The following is a 19811-nucleotide window of genomic DNA, read 5'->3' as shown; positions in this document are numbered from 1 at the left end:
CATCAATACTTATCTGCAAAATAAAGGAGGATTTGCATGAAGAGATAGACACATACGATGTAATTTTGGCAGCCGAATGTAAAGACTTGTCAAAAAAAGAGCTTGTGGCATTCTGTATCCGATACATACACAAAGAGCTGCTGAAGGAAAGGGCTGTGGGGTTTTTAGAGACAGGGGACATGAGTACAAAAGCTATATCAGCAAAGACCCTGGAAGTATTGGAGCCATTGCAGCTGGATCCCACTTACTGCGTTGGTTTTGGGTTCGATGGGGCATCGGTTATGTCCGGCAATAAAGGAGGGGTACATATGATTTTTATGCTGTTAAAATCAGTGAGTTGTAGTAAAAAACTAGAACTGCACTCGGAGAGCACAGACCTCCCTGCCACCAAAATCGAATGGATTGTTCATTGTGCCACACCCCACCCCTCCAAAAAAATTTCATTAAAATCCATTGCAGACTTTTGGAGTTATCCTCCAAATGGACAAACCAACAAACCAATGCCGGTGAAAACATAACCTCTTTCCTAGGCCTTCGGCCTTGGTGGAGGTCACAATGTATAAACCGTACATCACAAATAAATATACATTTATTATATTAAATGATAGTGATAGTGAAATCAAACGGTTGTTCTACTCAGTGTGATTGACAGGAGAGATGATCAGAGCGGCACCATCATAATTAAGACTAGGACTAAAGAGTGGGTAGAGTTTCTCAGTGAAGGAGCAGCCAGTAAAGGAGTAGATAAGAGCTGCAGTATCAACATCATAAAAGGAGACCAGACCCTCCTCATAATCCACTAACACCCCCACCTTCTCAGGTTCAGACTTTAGAGAGAGACGGACTGCAGGGTCAGCAGCAGCAGTGTAGTACCTATTGTTATAAATCAAAGATATCGTCCAGTAGCCATTCTGAGGAGTAACTGTGATTTTTGCCTTCCTGTTGATCGACTCTCTGACCACTCCTAAAGACCATGCAGTATTCCCTTTAACCTGAACCTCGTAGTAAAACCTTCCTGAAGAGAAACTCTCCTTTGCTAAGACATTAAAACCTGAATCAAATCTCTTTGGACTGTCTGGGTGATACTTCCATACATGACCAAGTTTAACTTCTTTTCCATCATCAGACAGGATGAGCCCAGTATGGGCTGTATCAAGATCAAGTGTGAGATCCACTGCAGACCGCTGGACCCTCTTATGCTCGGCGAAAACCAGATACATTATCTCTTCTTTAAGAATCTCCTCCAGCTGATTTACAGCTCTCCTCACAGTCCCCTCATAAAAAGGTGGACGGACGTTGACTTGTGTCCAGTCCTTGGTGGGTGGAGCAGCGTTCAGGGACGTGAAGCTTTGGAGGAGGTGGAGGTGGTCTTCAGAGCGTGAGAGCTGCTCCACCTCAGTGCTTCTCTTCTTTAGCTTAGAGATCTCCTGTTCCAGCTCTTTGATGAAGCCTTCAGCCTGTTTCTCTGTCTTTCTCTGCTTCTCTTTGATCGTGTCGATGAGCTCGGCCTGGCTTCTCTCAGAAGACTCCTTCAGAGTGGTGAAGACCTGAACACCATCTGCTATCTCTCTGTCTGCATCTTCCTTACTGAGCTCCACTGAGTGTTTGATCTCCTGAATCTTCAGACGTCTCTTCTGGATCATCTGCTGAATTTCAGCCTCTGTCTTCCCCAGCTCGGCCTTCTTTCCAACAACATGTGTCTTGTGGTTTAAAATCATGCAGAGTATGCAGACACACATCAGACACAACAGGTAGACCATCCAGGCCTTCACTTCTCCTGGTTTGGCAGCTTGTTGCTCTGAGCTGCTGCTGCTGGCTTTCTGTTGAGCTGACTGTCTGAACTGAGCAGCCATCTCAGAGATGAAAGTATTGACCTGCAGCTCAGGTCTAGTGTTGAAAACCTTTTGACAGTTGGGACACCGACACGGGACATTAATATCCCAGTGTTTAGTGATGCAGGTTTTGCAGAAGTTGTGTCCACATGGTATGGTGACTGGATCAGTGAACACATCCAGACAGATGGAGCACAGAAACTGATCTTCATTCAGCAGACAGCTGGCAGCAGACATATCTACACTCTGAGAACAAAAAGTGTGAAAAAACAAAACTGTTAGTCCATATTTCTTGAATCAAACTGTGACCGGTCAAGGAGCAATATGTAGCACTGACAGCTAGCGTTTAAAATGAGTAACAGCAGTCCAAATCCAAAACATTGATCGCGTGGCCCGTGCGCTCCTCCAGTGTGATCAAGCCCCCAGGAAGAGTGAAGGATTTGAAGCTAATTTCCATAGTGGCCAAACAGCGGTACTACAACTTCAAAGTCCGTCACGTGATGCCATTGGGCCCAAAAATACTTTTTCCCATAGACTTACATTGGGAAAAAGACGTCTGTAACTCAGAGGATAATTTTATTTGTTGAAGTGAATCAACTTCCCAATATGAACACAAATCATTAGGTCCTTAAAGTTGTAAAATGCACTAATAGTTGAATCCAGAGTTATTTTCCTTCCTCCGTTCATGTGAATGAGACCCAGACCGAGGCTGGGGGGGGGGGGGGGGGGGCTGGGAGGCGGAGTTAAAGGAAACGCTGATGCACAATGGATGCGGAAGATCGCCAGATGATCCGGGTACTTTATCACTCGGCAGTCGAGCCATTTTGGCTTCATGCGCCACTGAGCAACTCTCATAGGAATGAACGGGAGCCTCCAACGTTGTATCCAGTTCTCTTAATACATCCATGGGTATGACTGATAGCAGTTAGCGTGTGTTAGCGTCGCGGCATTAGCCTCTGGTCACCATCAGTCGTCAGAATCACTTTACTGTCTAAAAAACTGGATGCCTTTATAACCAGCTGCACACAGAGAGATGTGCCAAGGCTTTTCAGGTTGGGTAGAATCTAACATTAACGTTATCTCTGTTGATCCAGTTTGTTTGCTTGTTTACATGGCTGCAGAAGGCTGTGTTTGTATACTGATTCGTTTCCTATGCAGCAACGGGGTTTTGAAATGGGCAGTGGATGGGAGAAAAGATGGAAACTACTGCTGCAGGAAATTATATATAGACTAATATCCAAAGGACCTCAGTTAAAAACATACCCTGAGTGGAACTTCCTGTCTGAGTAGAGCTGAGGTTTTGAGTTCAGTTGTTGAAACACAGTAAATATTATCAGCTGTGCAGCCTTATAGAGGCAGAGAGCAGTAACTACAGAAACAGTGAAGTTGAGAGTAAAGGGTTTAAAGTTCAAGGCTGTTTACCAAAGTGTGTAACAGCTATAGAAGTTGAAAAACTTAAATTTTGTAGGCTACCTTTATGAGCAATAAAAGATAAAATCAGACTTTTATTTTGGACAAGCTAGATAGCTTTTAGCATGACTGCTTTTTCTTTGTTATGGGTTCTGGTTTTAACTCAATTATGACCGAATATTTAGTTCATTTATTCTCTGTAGGTCAGTGTACTCACCAGTGTTTGGCAGAGATTCTGCTGTGTTGTTGTTAAAAAAACCTGCTGGATTCAGTTGAATGTTTCTTTAAAGAGAGAAACACAGAGAGACTTGTCTCGACTGCAACTCTGCTGTCACTCAGACAAACCTTAACTTTCATTTCAGGAAATGTGACATTTCAGCTCTCCTCTTTCAGTGTTGCTCCTCCTCTCAGTGTAGCTCTGTAGGTGAAGTTTTAATGCCTCCTTGGGAAATACCTCCACATAGCCTCACCAAAAAGAGGTTTAATCAAGTGTGCTATTTGTATACTTCTTTTCAACTTACAATAAGAGAGTATACTTTCAGTTTACTTTTTATGTACTTATCAGAGATATGCTTAAGTATACTTGGCTTATACTTGTACTTAATCTTTTGATCGATATATACTTAAGAAAAGTATGATTAAGTATTCTTGCCTTATAGGTCGACAGAAAGGTATACTTGGCTTGTAGTTGTGTTACTTTTTGATAGAGTATTAAAGCCAGTGAGAGTTTGTAAACGAATATTTTGATATGAATATACTTCAATTCATCAAGCATTTTTTATGTTTTTGGATTCTCCGTTCACTGTGGAGGCATGTGAGAAAAATTCATTTATTGTTTTTATCATCACAAAACATCAAGTCAAATAGCAAAAAGATCAAGTCTCTTTAACGTAATACATAAATCATTGTCTAAGTACTATAAGTTAAAGTATACAAAGTGTACTTTCATAAACTAAAAAGTGGGCTACAAGCATATAACTATTAAACTAACAGTGTACCTATCCACTTGTAGTATAGTGCATAGTATAGTTGCAGTACAAAATACAACTTTGATGTAAACTAGTTGTGTACTCAGAGTTTACTGTTCTTACACTTAAAAGTTAACTTAAAAGTATACTTTTATAAACTAAAAAGTGGGCCAATTTAGTCCCAATAAGTATTGAATTAGTACACTTACAAGTATACTATTAGTACATTGATATTAGTATACTTACTACATAAAGTATACTTGAACTTTACTTAAGTATACTTCATAACATAAACCTGAAGTATACTACTTTTTTCGTAAGGATAGCTTTAGAACAAGATGAGTTTTAACTATTTTTTTCTTCCTTTTCTCTACAGTGGATGTAAACAGCAGCCAAAAGAACATCCAACTACAAACAGACAACATAACAAAAGAGGTCAGTGCAACATATTCAAGAACATCCTGTGAAGATCGTTTGATCAACAGGCTACAACGCTCCCTTTACAGTCCCACAAACACTCCTTTTCTGCTGCTTTCCAAACTGCTAACCATCTTTTATTTATGTGAGAGATTCATTACACATTACAGGATAAAAAAGTAAAGAAAAGATTGAAAACTTTTTTTTCCCCACTGGGCCACAAGTAGACTTCTCTGTGATTTTGAGGTTTGAAAAGCAGTAAAGTAAAATACTTCTTTCAAAAAAGTGAAATAGCATATTTTAGTAAACGCCCCTTAATTAGAGGGAGTAGTAGGTCTAAATTAGTTTCCACCACTGGAAAATACATAAGAAAAAACACATTTATTATTAGGAAAAGAGTAAAAAAAAAGCTCATCAATGATATTAGACAGAGTACTTGTTTTAATTAGACTTCATTCAGCATCAAACTGTGATGATTGACTGTAGTTATTTATTAATAGCATGACCTCACATGACCACAGGCTGCAGTTTGTTATAAACTCCACTAGAGGACGTCCTCAGGCGTCTCTTATTCTGTATAAACTAATAGCACTGGTTTAGTGTAGTTACTCAGCTGTCAGGCCGCCATTGTAAATAAGAATTTGTTCTTAATTGACTTCCCTGGTTACATAAAAAAATATATAATAATAAATATATCAATCAAAAATGAAATACCTTCATCAACACAATAAATATTTTATTTTGCTCTTGTTTATATAAAAAGAAAAAGGAGGGAGAAGGAGAAATTACTTTTGTCTTATATATAAACTGCTCTTCAGTTATTTGTGCCAGTGTGCAACGCTTCTTATAATGATGAGATAATAAAAGGTTATGAATTTGGCACCCAGACAATTAGGGAACGTGCTTATTCATAAGTATTTTTTTTTTTTATGATTTAAGAGTCTTGAAGGCAGGTAATGCAGTTATTAGAATAAATTATAATGTATTTAATAATAATATATAATAATAATATAACGACACTAAATTCTTTAACGCGTTAACGCAACAGGCAATTTTTTAGGTTGTAGCTCAGTTTTAAAGCTAGAGTGAAGATACTGGTATCATATTAAACTAGAAATCCTAATGAATCCATTGGTACCAACCATGTCATACTAGCTTGTTGTGAAGGAGGTTAAATAACGCTCCAAACTTACGCTAAAATATGGAAAAACTGTCATGGCCATTTTCAAAGGGGTCCCTTGACCTCTGACCTCCAGATATGTGAATGAAAATGGGTTCTATGGGTACCCACAAGTCTCCCCTTTACAGACATGCCCACTTTATGATAATCACATGCAGTTTGGTGGCAAGTCTTAGTCAAATCAGCACACTGACACACTGACAGCTGTTGTTGCCTGTTGGGCAAAAGAGTGAGGCGTATATTATCACTAGACAAAAATATTAGAAAACATACCAAAACAAACCGCAGCGAGCCGAAACGAGAAAGTAGAAAACAGCAGAGAGTTGGCCTGGATACCACCTGCACCCTCACATTTTAAATCCAAAGTGGTAAACACTACACATCCAGTAAAGTATGGAAACACTTTGGGTTTCAAACATTGCAGGAAAAGCAGAGCTAGACATCATGGCTAAAGCTGCATGCTAACTCTGTCACAGACAGGAAACGTTATCGTATTGCGGTAACGTGCGGTCAAGCCGGCTCATCTCCGTGGTCAAATGGGCCGACGCTACAACTGTAGAGCACCCATATACTGACATTTATGCAAAATGCATTCAAACGGCCCCGATGGAGCTGACCAAGGATCTATAAAGAGAAAGGAGCTGACGGGAGAGCTAGAGACCACCTTGGAGAAGTTAGAGGAAATATACACGTGTGACTACGTCCGATTTTCAAAATAAGGCGTTAACAAAGGGAACTGTATATACAAAATACATATATGGACATAAGATTGATTGATTATATTCACCAGAAGTATAAAACATCGCATGCCTCTTATAAATTAAAAAGAAAATACCACTAATTTGTGAGGGAAATGTCTTTATTCTTTGATTTTTGGGCTGCTGGAAAAAATGGAATAATAATTCCTGACAATGACTGACATATTTGACTTCAGGACATCTCTGACTACATACATGCTGAAAATCACAAATTATTACTGTACTCATTTAGATATTTTCCAAAGTAAAAGTCCCTAGAAGTGTATGATTCAACTTTGTCCCGTGGTCTAGTTTTAAAAAAGTTAATAAAATCGCAATAAATCGTAATGTTGAGAAACAATACTAGTATCGTGATAGCATCGAATCAGGAGATAGGTGAATCGTTCCAGCCCTAGTTAATGGCAAATCTGTGTTTGTGTTTTTTGTTTGTTATTTTTACTGTGCATCAAGTCCTTTCAATTCAAAGGCTGGATGATGAAATATTCACATCCTGTCTGTTGCTGCTGTTAAAAGCAGTGAGTTGTAGTAAACAACAATGTGTAAACCGTACATCACCAATAAATATACATTTATTGCATTAACTGACAGTGAATCTTTCTGTAGAAAATCAAATGGTTGTTCTAGTCGGTGTGATTGACAGGAGAGATGATCAGGGGGGCAGAGTTTTCACCATCATCATCATCATTAATATCATTATCGAATGGACCAAAGTATGGGTAGAGTTTCTCAGTGAAGGAGCAGCCAGTAAAGGAATAGATAAGAGCTGCAGCATCAACATCATAAAAGGAGATCAGACCCTCCTCATAATCCACAAACACCCCCACCTTCTCAGGCTGAGACTTCAGAGAGAGCTCGACTAGAGGTTCAGCAATAACAAAGGCCTCATTTTGAAACAAAAGTATCATCCAGTAACCATCCTGAGGGCTCAGGTTGTTTACTCCTTTCCTGTTGATCGACTCTCTGACCACTCCTAAAAACCAATCACCTTTAAACTGAACCTCGTAGTAAAATCTTCCTGAAGAGACACTCTCCTTTGCTAAGACACAAACACGTCCATCAAATCTCTTTGGACTGTCTGGGAGATCTGTCCATTCATCACTTTCATGTACTTGTTTTCCATCACCAGACAGGATGAGTTTGGGATGTGCTGTATCAGGATCAAGTGTGAGATCCACTGCAGACTGCTGGACCCTCTTCAGGTTGGCCTCAGCGAGCAGCTTCTTCATCTGTTTACTGAGCGTCTCCTCCAGCTGATTCACAGCTCTCCTCACAGTCCCCACATATGAAGATGGACGGACGCTAACTTCTGTCCAGTCCTTGGTGGGTAGAGCAGCGTTGAGGGACGTGAAGCTTTGGATGACGTGGAGGTGGTCTTCAGAGCGTGAGAGTTGCTCCACCTCAGTGCTTCTCTTCTTCAGCTCAGAGATTTCCTGTTCCAGCTCTTTGATGAAGCCTTCAGCCTTTTTCTCTGTCTTTCTCTGCTTCTCTTTGATCGTGTCGATGAGCTCGGCCTGGCTTCTCTCAACAGACTCCTTCAGAGCGGTGAAGACCTGAACACCATCTGCTATCTCTCTGTCTGCATCTTCCTTACTGAGCCCCACTGAGTGTTTGATCTTCTGAATCTTTAGTCGTCTCTCCTGGATCATCTGCTGAATTTCAGCCTCCAGCTCGGCCTTCTTTCCATCAACACGTGTCTTGTGGGTTAAAATCATCCAGAGTATGCAGACACACATCAGACACAACAGGTAGAACATCCAGGCCTTCACTTCTCCTGGTTTGGCAGCTTGTTGCTCTGAGCTGCTGCTGCTGGCTTTCTGTTGAGCTGACTTTCTGAACTGAGCAGCCATCTCAGAGATGAAAGTATTGACCTGCAGCTCAGGTCCAGTGTTGAAAACCTTTTGACAGTTGGGACACCGACACGGGACATTAATATCCCAGTGTTTAGTGATGCAAGTTTTGCAGAAGTTGTGTCCACATGGTGTGCTGACTGGATCAGTGAACACATCCAGACAGATGGAGCACAGAAACTGATCTTCAGTCAGCAGACAGCTGGCAGCAGACATATCTACACTCTGAGGACAAAAAGTGTGTAAAAACTAAACTGTTAGTACATATCTTTTGAATCAAACTGTGACAGGCTAAGGAGCAATATGTAACACTAACAGGTAGCGTTTAAAATGAGTAACAGCAGTCCAAATTCAAAACATTGGACCCGTGGCCCGTCCGCTCCTCCAGTGTGATCAAGCCCCCAGGAAGAGCGAAGGATTTGAAGCTAATTTCCATTGTGGCCAAACAGCGGTAGTACAACTTCTGTGTCCGTCACGTGATGCCATTGGGCCCAAAAATACTTTTTCCCATAGACTTACATTGGGAAAAAGACGTCTGTAACTCAGAGGATAATTTCTTTTTTTTAAGTTAATCAACTTCCCAATATGAACACAAATCATTAGGTCCTTAAAGTTGTAAAATGCATTAATAACTGAATCCAGAGTTATTTTCCTTCCTCCGTTCATGTGAATGAGACCCAGACTGAGGCTGGAGGCGGAGTTAAAGGAAACGCTGCTGCGCCTGCTCTGTGGGCCCAATGGATATGGAAGATCGCTAGATGATCCGGGTACTTTATCACTCGACAGTCGAGCCATTTTGGCTTCATGCGCCACTGAGCAACTCTCATAGGAATGAACGGGAGCCTCCAACGTTGTATCCAGTTCTCTTAATACATCCATGGGTGTGACTGATAGCAGTTAGCGTGTGTTAGCGTCGCGGCATTAGCCTCTGGTCACCAGCAGTCGTCAGAATCACTTTACCGTCTCAAATACTGGCTGACTTGATAACCAGCTGCACACAGAGAGATGTGCCGAGGCTTTTCATGTCGGGTAGAATCTAACATTAACGTTATCTCTGTTGATCCAGTTTGTTTGCTTGCTTCCATGGCTACAGAAGGCTGTGTTTGTATACTGATTTGTTTCCTATGCAGCAACGGGGTGTTGAAATGGGCAGTGGACGGGATCCAACGGCCAAAACAAAAACAGACGTTCTGGACCGAAATGGAAATTTCAAAAGAGAACATACTGGCTGTAGCGTTATTGTCGGAGAAACCAGTATTTAAACTTAGCATGTTTCCTTAATGGTCATTTTATGATTTATTACAGTAAATATATTACATATTGGCCCTTTAAAGGTCCAGTGTGTAGGATTTGGCGGCATGTAGTGGTGAGGTTGCAGACTGCAACCAACTGAAACTTCCCCCGTGTGCCAAGCGTGTAGGAGAACTAAGTCCGACGCAAAATGTGATAACGCGAATGGCCTCATCTAGAGCCAGCGTTTGGTTTGTCCGATCTGGGCTCTGTGAAGAGGGTCATGTTTAGAGGGTAACCCGCAAATTATGAGACCCGCTTCCCGAGGAAGACAATGCCTAACCATAATCATCTCGCGAGAGTTTCGCTATTTGCGTCTTACCTTCTAGCATAAAGTGGGCATGTCTGTAAAGGGGAGACTCGTGGGTACCCATAGAACCCATTTTCATTCACATATCTTGAGTTCAGAGGTCAAGGGACCCATTTGAAAATGTCCATGCCAGTTTTTCCTCGCCAAATTTAGCCTCCTTCCCGACAAGCTAGTGTGACACGGTTGGTACCAATGTATTCATTAGGTTTTCTAGTTTCATATGATACCAGTATCTTCACTCTAGCTTTAAACCTCTGAAATACAGTAAAGTTGATCGGGATCGCGGGTCTCAGTTAACACATTTATTACAATATACTGTAATATATTTGTCTTTTATTATCTGTTTTATTGAAGCGTCTGAGGGAGTAAAGGAAAAGAAAAATCAGTTTCTTTGTCCAAAGATGTTTACAATCACACACATTAAATGTGCAGAAGAAAAGATGGAAACTACTGCTGCAGGAAATTATATATAGACTAATATCCAAAGGACCTCAGTTAAAAACATACCCTGAGTGGAACTTCCTGTCTGAGTAGAGCTGAGGTTTTGAGTTCAGTTGTTGAAACACTGTAAATATTATCAGCTGTGCAGCCTTATAGAGGCAGAGAGCAGTAACTACAGAAACAGTGAAGATGAGAGTAAAGGGTTTAAAGTTCAAGGCTGTTTACCAAAGTGTGTAACAGCTATAGAAGTTGAAAAACTTAAATTTTGTGCCTTTATGAGCAATAAAAGATAAATCATACTCTGTGTTTAGACAGCCCAAAGGGAATCTAGAGCTAGTTAGCTTTTAGCATGACTGCTTTTTCTTTGTTATGGTTTCTGGTTTTAACTCAATTATGACCGAATATTTAGTTCATTTAGTCTCTGTAGGTCAGTGTACTCACCAGTGTTTGGCAGAGATTCTGCTGTGTTGTTGATAAAAAAAACCTGCTGGATTCAGTTGAATGTTTCTTTAGAGAGAAACACAGAGACTTGTCTCGACTGCAGCTCTGCTGTCTCTCAGACAAACTTTCACTTTCATTTCAGCTCTCCTCTTTCAGTGTTGCTCCTCCTCTCAGTGTAGCTCTGTAGGTGAGGTTTTAATGCCTCCTTGGGAAATACCTCCACATAGCCTCACCAAAAAGAGGTTTATTCAAGTGGGCTATTAGTATACTTCTTTTCAACTTACAATAAGAGAGTATACTTTCAGTTTACTTTTTATGTACTTATCAGAGATATGCTTAAGTATACTTGGCTTATACTTGTACTTAATCTTTTTGTTGGGCTGCAGTTTGCCATGTTATGATTTGAGCATATTTTTTATACTAAATGCAGTACCTGTGAGGGTTTCTGGACAATATTTATCATTGTTTTGTGTTATTAATTGATTTCCAATAATAAATATATACATACATTTGCATAAAGCAGCATATTTGTCCACTCCCATCTTGATAAGAGCATTAAATACTTGACAAATCTCCCTTTAAGGTACATTTTGAACAGACAAAACTATGGACAATTATACGATTAATCATGATTAAATATTTTAATCGATTGACAGCCCTAATTATTACATTAGATAATATCAATCAAGTAAGGGATAATGTACAGCGAGCCGGTCATTGTTGTGAAAGAAACCCCGATAATAGGGGTCTCTCATCGCCCTGAAGGGGTTTATTTCACAACAATGACCCGCTAACTGTACATTATCCTGCTTATTACACAGCTACTTACTTAAGAAATCAATATTTTGACACAAAAACAGTCCACCAGAGTCTGACATCAGAACTGCACCCATAGCAACGGTCTGTTATAAAGAAATAACAGACCACAGAACGGCGAGATTGACCAATCAGAATCGAGTATTCAACAACGCCGTGTAATAATGTGGTATAATAGTTATGTTGTAGTAGTAAGCAATGTGACATATCAAAGAAAATATCTACAGAAAAATCTGAAAAAGCATATACACGTACATCACCAGTGAATTTACATTTATTACATTAAATGATCAATCAAAAACAAATTAATTTAAAAATCATTTTTGCTGTTGTTTATTTAAAAAGAAAAGGAAAGAAATGTGAATTACTTCATGAAATGCTCTTCATAATTTGTGCTGGTATGCAACACTTCTTATATATACAATGATCAGACAATATAGGTTTTGAATTTGGCACTAAGGACTTTAAACATGCAAATGCTTCTTATTTCTGAGTACATTGTTTTCTGATGATTTAACAGTCAGGTAATGCAGTTATTAGAATAATAATAATATCAGTGTGGTAAAGTGTGTGTTTTATAGTAGTAAGTAGCAATGTCACACATCAAAATAAAAACATTTACAGAAAAAATGATAAAAAAAAGCCACATTGATCAGAATCAGAAAAACAACGATGTATACGCCATACATCACCAGTAAATATACATTTATTACAATAGAGAGGTGAAGTCTCTGGCCTTCCGGTGGACCCCATGGGACCTTATTTCAGGAAAAATATGTACGGTAGTCAACAGAGAGAGACTAATGTTTATTTTGCGGCATGAATCACACATATGACGTTTGTCAATTTAAAACATAATTTTTCAAGTCAAGAAAGTCACTTTTTGTTGTAGGTTTGTCGTAGTATCATTTAGTTTAGTGTGAAACCGCTCAGTGAACTACATCTCTCGTCTCGTACAATATACGTCACCAACACTAGCTAGCTAGATAGTTATCTATCGCAAAATTGTTAGCTATAAATAGCTATCGCTGGCTAGTTTCAGTTGGTTGCATCTCCTCACCGCTAGATACCACCAGATCCTACACACTGGTCCTTTAAGTGACAGTGAATCTTCCTGAAGAAACTCAAATGGTTGTTCTAATCAGTGTGATTGACAGGAGAGATGACCAGAGGGGCATAGTTACTATCAAAAAGTGCAAAGAATGATCGTAAGATTATATAACAAGGACGGAAGAATGGGTAGAGTTTCTCAGTGAAGCAGCAGCCAGTGAAGGAGTAGATAAGAGCTGCAGCATCAACATCATAAAAGGAGACCAGACCCTCCTCATAATCCACAAACACCCCCACCTTCTCAGGCTCAGACTCCAGAGAGAGACAGATTGGAAGGTCAAAAGCAGCAGCGCAGTACCTACCACCCAGCATCTTAGATATTGTCCAGTAGCCATTCTGAGGGCTCAGTGTGTTTTCTCCCTTCCTGTTGATCGACTCTCTGGCCACTCCTAAAGCCCAGCTAGTCTTCCCTTTAACCCGAACCTCGTAGTAAAACCTTCCTGAAGAGAAACTCTCCTTTGCTAAGACATTATAATCTTTATCAAATCTCTCTGGATTGTCTGGGAGATAATTCTCTACATTACAAGGTTTAACTTGTTTTCCATCATCAGACAGGATGAGAGAAGGATGAGCTGTATCAGGATCAAGTATCACATCCACTGCATGCTGCTGGACCCTCTTCAGCTCGGCTTCAGACAGCTTCTTCATCTCTTTCTTCATCTGTTTACTGAGCGTCTCCTCCAGCTGAGTCACAGCTCTCACCACAGTCCCCTCATATGAAGATGGACGGACACTTACTTTGGTCCAGTCCTTGGTGGGTGGAGCAGTGCTTCTCTTCTTCAGCTCAGAGATTTCCTGTTCCAGCTCTTTGATGAAGCCTTTAGCCTGTTTCTCTGTCTTTCTCTGCTTCTCTTTGATCGTGTCGATGAGCTCGGCCTGGCTTCTCTCAACAGACTCCTTCAGAGCGGTGAAGACCTGAACACCATCTGCTATCTCTCTGTCGGCATCTTTCTTACTGAACTCCACTGAGTGTTTCATCTCCTGAATCCTCAGCCGTCTCTTCTGGATCATCTGCTGAATTTCAGCCTCTGTCGTCCCCAGCTCGGCCTTCTTTCCTTCATATCCTTCTTTCAGATGAACAACATCATGTGTCTTGTGGTCTAAAACAGTGCAGAGCATGCAGACACACATCTGGTCGGTCTTACAGAACAGCTCCAGCGGTTTATCATGCTTCGTACACATCCTGCCTTCCAGGTTCTCCACAGGGTCGATTAGCTGATGTCTTTTCAGACGTGAAGCTGTCAGATGAGGCTCCAGGTGAGTCTCACAGTAGGAGGCCAGACACACCAGGCAGGACTTCAGGGCCTTCAGTTTGGTTCCAGTGCAGAGGTCACAGGGAACTTCTCCTGGTTTGGCAGCTTGTTGCTCTGAGCTGCTGCTGCTGGCTTTCTGTTGAGCTGACTGTCTGAACTGAGCAGCCACCTCAGAGATGAAAGTATTGACCTGCAGCTCAGGTCTAGTTCTGAAAACCTTTTGACAGTTGGGACACCGACACCGGGCATTAACACCCCAGTGTTTAGTGATGCAGGTTTTGCAGAAGTTGTGTCCACATGGTGTGCTGACTGGATCAGTGAACACATCCAGACAGATGGAGCACAGAAACTGATCTTCAGTCAGCAGACAGCTGGCAGCAGACATATCTACACTCTGAGGACAAAAATGTGTGAAAAAACAAAACTATTATTACATATCTTTTGATTATTTGTTGAATAAAATCAAACTATGATCAGTGGAATATAAGGACATATGTTTTTATATTGCATCCAACTAAGCACCAAATTTACTAAGAAAATGATGCAATGCAAATAAGCACTGTGGTTGTCAATGAATGTAGTCAGGTCTATGATATATATATAAATATGATATAAATAATATAATAATACTGCTAACCTAATGCCTATAATGTTGTTAGAGTGAAAATATTTTTAATGTAGGCTAGTCATTTTAAATTTCGATCTAATATTGAATTTAACACATTTATTACAATTTATTGTATATATATATACATGTATATCACTGTATGACCACTGACAGGTGAAGTGATTAACATTACTTATCTCGTTACAAAGGTACCTGGCAGTGGGTGGGATATATTAGACAGCAAGTGAACATTTTTAACTCTGTGTTGGAAGCAGAAAAAATGGGCAAGAATAAGGATGTGAGCGACTTTGACAAGGTCCAAATTGTGATGGCTAGACGACTGATTCAGAGCATCTCCAAAACTGCAGCTCTTCAGTGTTCAGGACCTGCCAAAAGTGGTCCAAGGAAGGAAAACCGGTGAACCGGCGACAGGGTCAGACCCAAGGCTCATTGATGCACGTGGGGAGTAAAGGCCCGTGTTGTCCGATCCAATAGAAGAGCTACTGAAGTTCAAATTGCTGAAAAACGTAATGCTGGTTCCGATAGAAAGGTGTCAGAACACAGTGCATCGCAGTTTGTTGCGTATGGGGCTGCGTAGCCACAGACCGGTCAGGGTGCCCATGCTGACCCGTGTCCACCGCCAAAAGCGCCTACAATGGGCACATCGTGAGCATCAGAACTGGACCACGGAGCAATGGAATAAGGTGGCCTGGTCTGATGAGTCACGTTTTCTTTTACATCATGTGGATGGCAACGAGTTTGAGGTGTTGACTCGGCCTCAAAATTCTCCAGATCTCAATCCAATCGAGCATCTGTGGGATGGGCTGGACAAACGAGTCCGATCCATGGAGGCCCCACCTCGCAACTTACAGGACTTAAAGGATCTGCTACTGACGGCTTGGTGCCAGATACCACAGCAGACCTTCAGAGATCTGGTGGAGTCCATGCCTCGACGGGTCAGGGCTGTTTTGGCAGTGTGGTATATTTTCAGGTCTTGCACAAGGCAGCGAGGCCCCTAATTGTAAACACATGTGTAAGAAGCATACGTGGAGACACACATGGTCATACTAAGACCAGGGGCTGAAAGATAAACATGTAGGATAACGGAGCCATATATGGTCATACGCTCAGCTCAGATGTTGCATGACATGAACCCGATATAAGGAGGCACGAGAGCCCCGAAGTGCAGGACTTTCAGATTTGACTTGAGACCTCCGGACGCTCTAGACGTCCGTTATGACATTTGTTGCTTGTTTGTAATAAACTCTATTATACCAACTCAATATTAGGCAGGTGGTCATAATGTGATGGCTGATCGGTGTATATATGCAGAGGATTATACAGTATATAGACAAATATAATTTTTCTCCACATCCCCCACGGCCAGCGATGGATCTCAGTTAAACATCTGCCCTGAGTGTAACTTCCTGTGTGAGTAAAGTTGAGGTTTAGAGGTAATATCGGTTGTTGAAACACAGTAAATATTAGCAGAGAGCAGTACCTACAGAAACAGTGAAGTTGAGAGAAAAAGGGTTTAAAGTTCAAGGCTGTTTACCAGAGTGTGTAACAGCTATAGAAGTTGGAAAAACTTACATTTTGTGCCGTTATGAGCAATAAAAGATAAATTATACTCTGTGTTTAGACAACCCAAAGGGAGTCTAAACTGAGCCAGTTAGCTTTTAGCATGACTGTTGTTTTTTCTTTGTTATAGTTTCTGGTTTTAACTCAATTATGACAAAATATTTAATGCATTTAGTCTCTGTAGGTCAGTGTACTCACCAGTGTTTGGCAGAGATTCTGCTGTGTTGTTGATAAAAACCTGCTGGATTCAGTTGAATGTTTCTTTAGAGAGAAACAGAGAGACTTGTCTCGACTGCAGCTCTGCTGTCACTCAGACAAACCTTCACTTTCATAACAGGAAATGTGACGTTGCAGCTCTCCTCTTTCAGTGTTGCTCCTCCTCTCAGTGTTTTCCACTTCTTACAGTTTTCTCCTGTAATGTGATCCTCAGTAAGAAATCTGTCACATAAAGAAACAATGGTGAACAGTTCGGACAGCAGCAGAAAAGGAGTGTTTGTGGGATTGTAGAGGGACTTTAAAGGAAGCATTATATTGTTGATCAAAAGATGTTCACAGGATGTTCTTGAATATGTTGCACTGACCTCTTTTGTGTGTTTGTTATGAAACAATCAGATCCCAATTGTTCCTGTGGTGTCGTTCTAATCTGTAATCTACTGGTTTGACCCTTGTGAGTTGAATCTGAGAGCTGTGACAAGCTCAGAGAACAAAGTGACGCAAAGCAGGGTTCAGTCAAAATACTACGATTGTTCAGAAGGTGCAGCAGTTTAACCAAAAGCATCCCCTCACCAGCCCATGCATTGATCACATGCACGGACCAATAGTCTGTGGCTTGGCGCATGGTCTTCACATGATCAGACAGTGCTGTTATTCCAATCACCTTCTGCGCAGATCGCAAGCCTCATTTTCCTCCAACTCAGCTCAGTATCAGTGTTGCACCTTTCTAGACTCTTTTCTATTTATTATTGATATGGTCTTTTCCTGTGCGTCCATGAGAAAGTGAGTATTTGTTATAGTTGTCTATTGTTTAGTAACTGCATCGTTATAATAATTCTAAAGTCACCTGTATCATGTTATAATACTCATACTCGTTTGTCTATAAGAGTTTGAATGATAAGTTGTGTGTTTCTGTGTCAACATCATTTAAGTTAGAACAGCGCAGTGAAAGGGCATATGCGGCCGTCATTAAGGGACCGTCGCACAATTACTCATATCACCCTCTGTGTGCACTCTGCTCATTGTACTGCCTGAGAGCCTGAGTCTGCTATTTGTTGACGCTCCCTTAAAGTTCAGAAGGCTGTGTTCTCCTCCTTTTACTCCTGTTTTAAACTGTTTAGCTTGCATTGTATTTCATACAATACTGTTTGTTTATTATTACTTCATGTTACTAATACCTGCTCATGTTTTCTATTTTATTTTCTGTATTTAGTAACCACTATCCTCACTATCCTCACTATCTACACTATTCACAAAAGGATTTAAAAAACCATCTTCAATCAATAAATGAGTGGTATCTCAAAGAGAGTGTGTGTGACCTGGACTAATTGATACATCGTCATCATATTCATGTTCTTACCGGACAACCTGTGGAGATTGTAAATGACATTCATAGAACCATCATCTAAGGGTTCATTCACTCAGCATCACTAAGGTCACAAGTTTGGTATCCATTACACCAACGCCTATTTTACAACGATGGAGTACTAGGGCCACATTGAGGGAAATAAATAAATCTGAGAATTCGAGAATAAAGTCATAGGTTTACGAGAAAAAAAGTTGTAATATTATGAGAATAAAGTCATAATATTATAAAGTAGTAATTTTACGTGTTATTTTAGAGGGGAATAACTAATAAATAACGAAATACTTTTGGCACATCAGCAACACATTATCATAAGTATCATGACCTTGAAAAGATTGTGCAAAGAACTGCGTTTATTCCGAAGAAAGAACCACACGGACCTGCTGGGGAAATTTCCTCCTTTGTGGAGGAAGATATAAATTTTTTTCTTGTATTATTTAATTATTTATTTTTTCCAATTATCTATTATCTATTATCTATTATTATTATTATTATTATTATTATTATTATTATTATTATTATTTCTTTTATCTATATTTCTTTATTGATTTCTTTCTTTATGCATATATATGTATATATATATATATACATATATATATATATATATTTCCAATTCATCTATTATTATTATTATTGTTATTATTATTATTATTATTATTATTTATTTTATTTATTTATTTATTTGTTTGTTTTTCCTTCATTGTGATTACTTAATGTAATTCCATGTGTAAATTGCCAAATCTTCCATCTCCATCACTTCAAATGCAATTTTTTTTAATGCAAAAAAAGTGAAGGTATCAAAAACACATTACTACTTTGCAGTTAAATAATTAACAATTATTTTATTCCACCAGGAAGATTAAATAATGCTTTGAAAAACACAACAGTATAAAATGTACTCAGTGGTAGAATGTAACTAAGTACTTAAATACAATTTTGAGGTACTTCTACTTTACTTGAGTATTTCCATGTTATGCTACTTTCTACTTCTACTCAACTACATCTCAGAGGGAAATATTAGACTTTTTACTCCACTACATTTATCTGACAACTTAAGTTACTTTACAGATTCAGATTATTAAAGGGACTATTTGTAACTTTCAGAAATGCTTCTTAACAGCGACACCTGTGGCCGTGAAATCAACGAAAGTCAGCGTCGAGCTTGCGCTTGCTCGCTCTAAATATACATGAACGAGCATCGCTCAAAACAGTGAGGCGACACAGGTCAGCTAAAACCACAATATCACTCTATATTTCAGCTGCTTGGCAGTAATGTTAGCTGACCAGACGAAGGTCTCTCCATGAATCCATGCTGTTCCTAGTGTTGGCTTTTCCTGCCTCAGCGCAGGCTGAAGAAGCGGGGCTCTGCAGCGAGTAACGTTGTCGTCTCCGCCTGCAGCCGGAGAGAGCAGGAAGACACCGGCACCCGGTCGGTAACGAGACGACAACGTTTCTCTCTGCGGAGCCCCGTCACTTCACAAGACACGGGAAACCTCTGTTGGTCTGGAGGAGCTGCAGTATTTATTTCTGAACAAACGTCCACTGTACATTCACTAGATATTCTCAGAGCTAAACTAACTCTTCTGCAGTGTGTAGAGAGCGCGCATGCACGTGAGTTGGAGCGAGCTGACTGAAGGCAGGCAGGCAGAGGAGCAGAGACTCTGGCCCTGGAGACCAAAGCTACGGTCTCCCTCGCATCCTCCGACCTCCGACACTGTTTTGCAAAACGGGCTTCACTAGATATAACTTTGCGGTTTTGAGTGAAGGCAAGCAGGCAGAGGAGACGAGGCTCCGGCCACACGCAAGCGCGCATATGTCCCGACCCAGTACATTTATACGCTTAAAAAGTTACAAACAGTCCCTTTAATACAAAATATAATCAGATTACAATCAAATTACACATATTACTGGGTGCATTCCATATTCAAAATATTGACAATTTGTATAATTTGTATTATCATTATTATTATT

The 19811-nt window shown here is 40.2% G+C and overlaps 3 protein-coding genes across 3 annotated transcripts; all 3 read right to left on the bottom strand.

Annotated features, from left to right (window-relative positions):
• Window positions 1-501: 501 nt before the first annotated feature.
• On the bottom strand, window positions 502-2160 carry LOC141766523 (nuclear factor 7, ovary-like). The gene has a single exon (XM_074633440.1). The coding sequence runs from the start codon at window positions 2067-2069 to the stop codon at window positions 633-635; it is 1437 nt and encodes a 478-aa protein (XP_074489541.1). The 5' UTR covers window positions 2070-2160; the 3' UTR covers window positions 502-632.
• A 4876-nt stretch (window positions 2161-7036) lies between these two features.
• Window positions 7037-8761, bottom strand: LOC141766522 (E3 ubiquitin-protein ligase TRIM21-like). The gene has a single exon (XM_074633439.1). The coding sequence runs from the start codon at window positions 8626-8628 to the stop codon at window positions 7186-7188; it is 1443 nt and encodes a 480-aa protein (XP_074489540.1). The 5' UTR covers window positions 8629-8761; the 3' UTR covers window positions 7037-7185.
• Window positions 8762-11968: 3207 nt separating this feature from the next.
• Window positions 11969-16713, bottom strand: LOC141766514 (E3 ubiquitin-protein ligase TRIM21-like). Its single transcript, XM_074633427.1, has 2 exons — window positions 16460-16713; window positions 11969-14467 (listed from the first exon to the last, which is right to left on the bottom strand). Exon 2 carries the CDS (start codon window positions 14456-14458, stop codon window positions 12848-12850), a length of 1611 nt encoding a protein of 536 aa, XP_074489528.1. The 5' UTR covers window positions 14459-14467; window positions 16460-16713; the 3' UTR covers window positions 11969-12847.
• Window positions 16714-19811: the final 3098 nt, after the last annotated feature.

This window comes from Sebastes fasciatus, chromosome 4 (assembly GCF_043250625.1).
Source record: "Sebastes fasciatus isolate fSebFas1 chromosome 4, fSebFas1.pri, whole genome shotgun sequence".
Lineage (NCBI taxonomy): Eukaryota > Metazoa > Chordata > Actinopteri > Perciformes > Sebastidae > Sebastes > Sebastes fasciatus.
The sequence above is the reverse complement of the archived record's forward strand: the minus strand, read 5'-3'. Positions and strand labels throughout refer to the sequence as shown.

Bases quoted from the DNA above. Each gene is read 5' to 3' on its own strand.
- LOC141766523 (XM_074633440.1), bottom strand. From the start codon at position 2,069: ATGTCTGCTGCCAGCTGTCTGCTGAATGAAGATCAGTTTCTGTGCTCC.
- LOC141766522 (XM_074633439.1), bottom strand. From the start codon at position 8,628: ATGTCTGCTGCCAGCTGTCTGCTGACTGAAGATCAGTTTCTGTGCTCC.
- LOC141766514 (XM_074633427.1), bottom strand. From the start codon at position 14,458: ATGTCTGCTGCCAGCTGTCTGCTGACTGAAGATCAGTTTCTGTGCTCC.